Source organism: Triticum aestivum, chromosome 5A (assembly GCF_018294505.1).
Source record: "Triticum aestivum cultivar Chinese Spring chromosome 5A, IWGSC CS RefSeq v2.1, whole genome shotgun sequence".
Lineage (NCBI taxonomy): Eukaryota > Viridiplantae > Streptophyta > Magnoliopsida > Poales > Poaceae > Triticum > Triticum aestivum.
This window is the reverse complement of record NC_057806.1, coordinates 689007248-689016563: the sequence shown is the minus strand read 5'-3', so window position 1 is coordinate 689016563 and position 9316 is coordinate 689007248. Positions and strand designations below refer to the sequence as shown.

General features: G+C 48.5%; 1 protein-coding gene across 2 annotated transcripts; it reads left to right on the top strand.

Moving 5' to 3' along the window:
- Positions 1-1472: 1472 nt before the first annotated feature.
- On the top strand, positions 1473-5589 carry LOC123106017 (uncharacterized). Of its 2 annotated transcripts, none has more exons than XM_044528212.1 (4): positions 1473-1924; positions 4361-4572; positions 4685-4952; positions 5039-5589. In XM_044528212.1, the coding sequence occupies exons 1-4, from the start codon at positions 1607-1609 to the stop codon at positions 5330-5332; spliced, it is 1092 nt and encodes a 363-aa protein (XP_044384147.1). In that variant the 5' UTR covers positions 1473-1606; the 3' UTR covers positions 5333-5589. The 2 variants fall into 2 exon arrangements, with proteins under 2 accessions (XP_044384147.1, XP_044384148.1); XM_044528213.1 differs by lacking the exon at positions 1473-1924 and adding an exon at positions 3353-3617.
- The last annotated feature ends 3727 nt before the right edge of the window (positions 5590-9316 follow it).

Below are 9316 nucleotides of genomic sequence, written 5' to 3'. Positions count from 1 at the left end.
GATGGAATGGCGCCACACAGGCGAAAACACTGCTCTCTCTTTTTTTGAGAAAGGAGGATATGTCCCGGCCTCTGCATTTGGACGATGCATATATCTATTTTATTAATTATTTATAAAGACGCCATCATCTTGACAACACCTGTCGCTACTCCTATCCCCTTGATGAAGGGGTGCCGAATGTCCGAGCCATACCAAACAGACATTGCACCAAAGGCTAGCATCTAAAGCCGTATGCCCCATCCAAGCCACAATGCCGGGACTGAGTCACACACCGGTCCGACGCATTCTCAGAGGCCGCCGCCGCCATCTTCTACCGATCCATCTTCAGAGTAGGTACTGACACACCAACCTTGTCAAGCCTGCCGTCAACGCCACCACGGCGCCAGACAACGCCATTGTTCTGCGTATATCCATCCATACGCGCCCGTTGCTGAAACTCCACCGCACCATGCCGTCAGGATCCGCCGTCAGCCTTGCAATAGATGTAACACTCCTCCTCCTCTTGTCATCTCCAACCAGCACTTGCTCCAAAATGATGCCCTAGGAGAGAGAACAACACCGAAGGCGCCGTATTGTCCAATCCGGTAGACCCAGATCTAGGGTTTCTCCCGAAACATCCTGATCGAGTTGACGTGACCTGCAACAATGATGTCTCAAGAAGAAAACGACGCCGGAGACGCCGCCCTCGTCCACCAAGACCACAGTCAGGCACAGTTTTCACCGGAAGCCGCATCGTCCTGATCTCGCGGCTGGCTGGAAGCCTGGAAACACCCGAAGCTTCGCAATGAAGACGTATGGCGCCACCGGTTCTCCAGCGGAGATCCTCCATCCCCTTACCGGAGCCCTCACCGCGCCGCCGACCATCCACATGAAGAGTTGAGTTAACGACTGATCTGGATGGGATCCAGATTCGCGGCTGCCGCCATGCCCACCATTGCCGGAGACCCAGGATCCCGCGGATCATCAAGGGTAGTGTGGCTGCCGCGCGCCCTGGCTGCTGTGCGCCACTCCCTCCCGGCCACGCTCCAAGAGATTGCCGCCGCGACCATATCCCGGTTCCTTCGACGCTGGGCCCGCCGCCGCCGCGCAAGGGTCTCTGGCGGCGCCCCTGGGTAGACGACGCGAGGGTCGGGATGTGCCTTGTCATGTGTTTGTGCGAGGGTCGGGATGTGCGTTATCGTGTGTTTGTCCAAAACAGTGAAACACTACCACCACTCCATCCACTGGAGCGCACGAATAGAATGCCACGACCGCACGAGTGGCTACCTAGCTTAGCTAGCTAGTGGAGTCTTCCCCGCATACTATTCCACTCGAGAATTTCATCGACGCCGGAGTCCAATCCGCGTTCGTGCGATGCGTCCACGCCACGCTAGTCGGTAGGTGAAGAAAGCTGCCTCCCTCCCGGCCACTCACCCACCAACTCTCCCTCCGGTCAGCCACGCCTCCGTGCTTATAAGTAGCGCCACGCCCGTGCCGAGTTAGGCAGCGACCGAGAACCACCACCGCCACCTCGCCTCGCCTCGCCCACAAGCAATCCCACCACACCGGCTCCATTTTTCAACTTCGCCGCCCGCCCACGCAACAAGAAGAAACCAAGGCAGCCAGCATGTGGGTGACGTCGATGCCGCAGGTGTGGGACGAGGAGGCGAGGAGCCGCAAGGGCGACGACATGATGTCGCCGGCGCCCGCGGCCGCCATGCTGGGGTCGCTGGCCGGCTGGCTGTCCCGCGCCGCCGACCCGCCCGCGCCCAAGCTCTGCGGCTCGCCGGGCGGGCCCCCGGTGACCGCGCCCCGGGTCACCCTGCGCGACGGGCGGCACCTGGCCTACTGCGAGAGCGGCGTTCCCAAGGAGCAGGCCCGCTTCAGGGTCGTCTTCTCCCACGGCTTCACCGGTTCCCGCGAGGACAGCGTCCGCGCCACCCAGGTACCGTTCACCTTCTGTGCCCCGGCTAGCCGTCCGGCGTCGCATGTCTAGTTTAATCTCTCTCCGGCGCCGGCCGATTACTTACTATAATAATGCATTAGTCTCCGTTTGATCGGGTCAGGAACCCAATCCAACTGTGCTGTCATTCACAGCTAGCTACTACTAGCATCCAGCTGATTAAAGTACGGTTGTCTGTGGCCCAACTGTACGAATGATTGGCAGCTCACTTGGCCGCGATGATAGATATGATTTAGCGCGTACGCTAGCTAATGCTTAGCTGACGGGAAACCGGCCGTGTCCGCGGTGCATAAAGCTGAAGAATCAAATGAAGCTGGACGCACGTTGGGTTGGGTGGGAGATCGAATCGAATCAATTCTCTTGTTGGCTCGTTCGTTGGGTGAGCCAGCGCTGTCGCCGATGGCGCCCAACTCCCCGGGAAAAAGTCGTTGATGTTTGGTGGGACTTTGTTCCTTAGGCAGGTCGAAGTCATTTCTCAATTTGAAAGCGAGGCCAGAAGAAAGAAAGAAAGGGCTTAGCCACCTTAAGCATCCCGTCATCTGCAGCACAGTGATGAACCGATGATAAACATTTTGGTTCAACAAACACAAGAAAAGGACGTGCTCGGTGGCCGACTAATACGTGTTCCAAACTGCCACTGGCCAGAGGCAGGGCACGTCCCTGTTGAGCCAGATAGGTGCAGCGTGTTCCTCTTTGCGTCCCAGCACAGCACAGCACAGCACAGTACATCTTCTAGTCTAGTACAGCAGTAGGAGTATATCACTGTCCGTATCCGCACACGTTGCCGTCTGCATGAACGGGCAGAGAGGCAAGCTGTTGAGCCTTAGCTTTCCGAGCTGAGCAGAGCCTCACGTAACCTTCTTCCGTGTCTTTTGGCCGGACTGTTCAAAGATGGAGAAGTAGCAGTTCTATTCTGGACGGAGTCTCAAGGATTCGAACCGGCCGGTCTGACTCAACCTGTTCGGTGCGGTGTGGTAGGAGCACAGATTTGTCTGTCGGCGTGTGGTTGGAGGAGGAGCAGCCGGCGACGACCAGGGAAAATAAAGATGCCAGCTTTGCTCCCCACCTCCCCCAGCTTCATCTCCTAGACACGACGGTGACCTGTGAAATCCCGTGGAACGCGTGGAGGAGCAACAATTAATGGCGGCCGCTTCACCGCGACCGAGGGTGGATCTCATCTCCCCTCACACGTGACCGTTTTTTAGTTCAGGAGAGCCGATACTACGTCATACTCCTCCCTCCCTCCCTCCCTCCTAGTAGTGCCCAATTAGGAGGGGAGGCGGCCGGCAGCAGGGAGAGGTCCACTCCACCCCATCCACCGCGCCAGCCCGGCAATGGAGCTGCTGTGCAAGGCGCCGGTGCTGAGCTGCGGCGCCAGGAGGGTCCGGGGGGGGGGGGGGGGGGGGGGGGGGGGGGCGGAACGGGGTCGCCCATGGGCCCGCTGGCGGGCGCGCTGGGGAGGTGGATCTACGGGGCAGTGAAGCCGCCGCCGCCGCCGCCGCGGATCTGCGGGACGCCCGGCGGGCCCCCGGTGACGGCGCCCAGGGTCCGGCTCAGCGACGGCCGCCACCTCGCCTACGCCGAGTCCGGGGCGCGCAAGGAGGACGCGCGCTACAAGGTCGTCTTCTCCCACGGCTTCACCGGCTCCCGCCACGACACCATCCGCCCCTCGCTGGTCAGTACACGTCGGTCCGCGCTTCCCCTGCGCTCCGCTAAGCTACCCTGTAGAGCGACTTCAGCTTTAGCCGCCGCGACAATGGCGAGCATCAGAGCACGTGTAGGCTTCCAAACCGGGAGATTTTGTATCCAGCGGATTGGATTGCCGAATTGGGGATCGTCCGCTGGAGAAGATCATACTAGCTTTTTTTTGGATGTTCTTAGAAATTGTCATGTTGCTATTCAAGGATGCATAAATTTTGTAATCTGGCTGGTCAGAGGATTCAGAGCAAACATTTAGGCTTCACAAACTGCATTGCAATGCTGGAATTTCGTAGTTGATTAGTAGCACTTGAGTAGTACTTTTCTGCAGAACTCCATCCTACTATTTCAATGGCATTATTTAAATTCGGATTAGTTGGTGCCCATCTGCTGGTTCCTCTGTTTTTTCAGCTTGACAAATACTCCTACTACCAATGCCATTGTTCTCTACTTGACCATGACCATGTCATATATAGGCTGAACGTTTCCTCTGAAGACCTTTTCTTTCTGACGAAACAACACGTGTCCTTATTAGTTGCCGACAAGAATGAAGATTTCCTCATGTTATGCAAGTGCTGACTAATTCTTTGTATGGAAAGTTCCAACTAGATAATGAGCATATTTACACTCTGATGCTTACTTTCCAGATGTCATATGCTGCTCATTCACTTCGCATTTTGTCTCGGATGCTAACGTGTGAACCTAAATGTTGGTTTTCAGGAAGTGGCTGAAGAGCTAGGCGTGTACATGGTGGGTTTCGACCGTGCCGGATATGGCGAGAGTGACCCGAACCCTAACCGATCTGTGAAAAGCGCAGCGCTCGACGTCGAGGAGCTTGCTGACGCACTAGGATTAGGCCCTAAATTCTACGTGATCGGCATCTCCCTTGGCTGCCATGCTGTCTGGGGCGCCCTCAAGTACATCCCTGAAAGGTAAACAGCGCAGTGCCAGTCATGCCAGAGAACTCTGCTCAAGACCAAGCAGCTAATAACTTGTTTGTGGCAACATCAGTGTTTGATAAACGGTGATCACTCTGTGATGCAGGATTGCTGGAGCTGCAATGATGGCTCCGGTGGTGAACTACTGGTGGCCGGGCTTCCCTGCGGATCTCGCCGCGGAGGTGTACAAAAAGCAGGAGGTGGGCGACCAGTGGGCGCTGCGTGTGTCACATTACGCCCCTGGCATCCTCCACTGGTGGATGGATCAGAGCTGGCTGCCCACCTCCACCGTCGTGGCCGGCACCACGCCGCTCCCCAATAAGCGCGACGCCGAGATCCGCGCCAAGCTCAAGGCCGATGGCACATTCCAGCAGGTCTACCTCAGCTCCACCATTGTCATCACTACTGAACAGCAGTGCTTATGATCTTACCACCTAACAAGATTTCTTTGATCTTGCAGAAGATGGAACTGGCAACACAGCAGGGCATCCACGAGTCGTACTACCGCGACATGATGGTGATGTTCGGCAAGTGGGAGTTCGACCCGATGAGCCTGCCGAAGCCGCCTTGCCCCGTGCACATCTGGCAGGGCGACGAGGACGGCCTGGTGCCCGTGGTGCTGCAGAGGCACATCGTCAGCCGGCTCAGCTGGGTGAACTACCATGAGCTCCCCGCGACCGGGCATTTCCTGTCGCCGGTCCCCGGGCTAGGTGACACCGTTCTCCAGACCCTTTTCGGCAATGCTAAGCAATGATCAGCAGCAACAACAGCAACAGCAGCTCTGAACATACTACGTTGCTGAAGTATAGCGTTCTTCGGGTGCATTGTTTTATTCTAAGGTGGTCAGGTTATCGCTGATTAGCGACGATGTTATAGGTGAAATGGTGGTGTAACATCAAGTGTTTTTTGTGGTGGAAATCGCGCAGCCAGGATGTGCGCGCAAAATATGTAATTGAACCTTGGAAACGAGAAAGTAGTGGAACTACTATACCATGATGATCTTACCTTTTACTCCGTTACTTATTTCTTGGATATATCTTGCCTTCCTGTTTCTGGTCCACCAAGTGTCCACAGGTTATCCTCCCTGGATCAAGAGGAGGCGCGAATTGAGGGACACAAAGAGTTGATTACTCATATTACCAACTTTTTATAAAAACTTTGGACATCCTGATATCACTTCTATATCTTTATATCTAGAGGATCCCAAAACTATACCTTCTGAAGCTGTAGAGAAATTAACTGCAGAGTTTTTCATGGAAGAAATAAGATGTGTTGTCGTTAGTATGGCACATAATAAATCTTCTGGACCCAATGGTTCTACTGTTGAATTCTATCAACATTTTTGGGAACTGGTCAAATTTGATCTTAAAGCTCTTATTGATGATTTTCAGAGGTGATTTGGATATATCTAGGGTTAGTTATGTGATTATCATCCTAATTCCTAAAACTAAGGACGCTAATCAAAATAAAAAAAATTAGGCCTACCAGCCTGTTAAATGTGAATTAATTTTTTCACTAAAGTTCTTATGAATAGGCTAAATGGGGTTATTGGAGAGATAATTTCTCCCATGCAAACTGTCTTTGTCAAGGGGAGATATATTATGGATGGAGTGCAAATTTTACATGAAGCTGTGAACAATATTCATGTGAAGAAACAAAGCGCTCTGATTTTTCAAGGTTGACTTTAAAAAAGCCCATGACAAAATCAAATGGGTCATTGTCATGCAAATGCTTAAAATTAAAGGTTTCCTTGGTAAATGGATTTACATGGTCATGTACACTATTAGAAGTTGGGATGTTGGCATCAAAATCAATAATAAATGTAGGTTATTTTTTCCCTACTCATAAAGGTCTGAGGCAGGGGGATTCTTTGTCCCCTCTGATGTTTGATCTGGTTGCTGATGCTTTGGCCATGTTATTAGACATGGACAAAAAAAGTGGGTTGGTGAAAGTGTTAATGATGGGACTAATGTGTTGCAATATGCGGATAATACCATCATCCTTTTATAGATGATTTTGAGAGTGCTCATAATCTAAAATTCATTCTATGTGTTGTTTAAACTGTGTTTATAACATCCTCTCCCTCGGCCATTTACCTTTTTTTAATTGACTTAACTTGATTCTTCTACTTATTCTTTTATTCTTCTATTTTGAATCCAAAGAAAGAGTATACAATTCATTAAATAGTTTTTAAATTCTTCAATTAAGCAATAAAAATAGAGATTTTTTTAAAGAATACAATCCATGTTGAATTAGAGAATATTTTTCTTCAAAATCTTTTCATTTAATTAGCCAACCCCACCTTCTTTCTATGCTTTGAGTTTTTAGGCCTGGTTTAGCTTGGGTGCCCCTTTAAATTGAATGTATGTTTTAATAGATGAAATCTATGCTGAACTATTCACTTGTCCTAGGGGCTCGATGCAATGAGATATCTAGGGCTACCAGTGGATGACAAAAGAATCAGAAATAAGCATTGAAAATACCCCGAAGATAAAATTGAAAACGGGTGTACTAGCTGGACATTTAAATATTATTCTTGATGCAAAAAAATTGAACATCTAAATATTTGCCATGTTAAAAAGTCCTATATTAAGAAAGAAAAGGGGAAAAACTTATACCAAGGTAAGAACAAAAAATATTAGGCCTCGAGCTATGGCCCTGCGTGTCGAGGCCCAGCTCCGGCCCTCCGGCTCTGTACAAGGATTGTTGACATAAATTTTGCTAAGGTGGATCTGATGGTATATCCTATTGGACAAGCATTGCGTCAAATTGTCATGGTTTCGCTCAGAGCTCACATAGCAATTCATTTTAGTTAGCAGGGGGCGGTTTTGCGACCTTCTAGAAGTTTTGTTCGGTTTTTGCTAGATTGGGAACCTTCTTGTGTAGGTTTTTCCTTTTTTTTGTCTGTTTGTTTTCTTCATGATTATTTCCTGTTTTTACTTTTTCGTTTTATTTTCTATTTTCTGGTTTATTTGTAAAAAATTAAAAATATTTAGAAAGTTCAAATTTTATTTTGAATTTTCCTAAAAGAAATTAAAAAAACTATTTGAAAATTTCCAATTTGTTTGGAATTTTTTTAAAAACGTCCATGTTTTTAAAAAAATGCTTGCAAATTTGGGAAAAATGTATTTCCAAAAATTGTTCACTATTTTGAAAAAAATGTTTAGAAATTTGGAAAAATATGTTTGGAAATTATGCAAAATGTGCTTTCAGGAAATGTTTAAATTTTTTTTATAATTGTTTGCGTTTTCAAAGAATGTACACTTTCTTAAAAAAGATCGTTAATTTTGATGCTTTTTAAAAAATGTTCATTTTTTTCGAAAATTGTTCGTCTTTCATTTTTGAAGTTTTTAATAAATATAGACATTGTTAAATTTCACTTTTCAGAAAACGTTCTTGATAATTTAAAAAAAATGATCATTTTGTTTTTCAAAAATCAACCCAAAAACAGCTAGGAAAAGAAGTTGCACTTTTTTGCTTGATAGAGGCATGTTTGGCCACTTGCACCTTTTTTCCTCTATCCATCAATGGCTTAGTTTAGCTTGGTTGAGGTAATACACACAAAAAACTATGCTGTGCACTTAGTTTGGTTGCCCGCGTTTGTAGTTTTTGGACTGGGCTGATGCACTACACGACATTTGGTTCACACATTCGGCCCAACGTAGTATCCTTGTACCCTATGTGGTGAGCTTACCATCCATGACCTAATCAGTGCTCTCATTGCATATTACATATGGCCACGGGATAAAACAACACTGCAATGACGACGAACTGGACGAAGATTATCAAGTTCTCCAGCCCACACAACCCAATCTGACCTACACTGTTGTCTATTTCATGATTTCTCTTCTTTTAGCAGGAACTTGAAGTAATCATCATCTGCCTCATGCCTAGTTTTAAACCCTCTGTAGCAGCTGTCTTTCTAATCGTTCAGTTGTTTATGACTTGTCTGCTATGAACGGTATACTCTTGGAATCCTCCCAAAGTACAGCACATAGTACTTTATCTACCAAGATAGAAAACAATTCAACCAGCAGCCAAAGCAACACAACATATGGAACACAATTAACATATTCATGCATGACCATATATCCAAAAGGCTGCATAAGTTCGTACTGACTACTATGGTGTCTTCCTACCACCATATCCAAAAGAGCGTGTAATCCTACCACCACAAGTTCACCATCAACATGTGGAGTTAGTACATACCACCTCATCAAAATATACATGTCAACAAGTGTTTTAAAAGCCCTAGGTACCAAAAAAATTACATCATTGTCATTATTATCATCATGCACGCTGTCACCAGCACCGGAGCTTAACATTACAAGTCATACTTGCTCATCTAGGTCCAAAGTCGGGGGATCCTATGTTGTAGTTCCATCCCGGTGAACCCAAGCAGTGACTAAGAGCCACCACCAAAGACTCCTAACTAAAGCCACACATGTCCATAGCAGCGTTGTAGAAGGAAGGATGGACGTCGACATGCTTGCTCTCACTGATGGCGGATGTCACCTACTTTGTGACACCGATCATGTTGCTAAAAATGTTGCGCTCCTTGTCCATAAAGTCACCCCTCTCCCTCTCCCTCTCACGAGCAACGTGGTAAGGAGCACCAACCATGTTAGGGCCATCAAGGATGATGATGTCTGAATCCTGGGTGTCAGGATACTCAGGCATATGCAAACCGAGAGGCTCACTGGAGCCCATGGCATGCTTGCCGGTCGGTAGCCAGAAC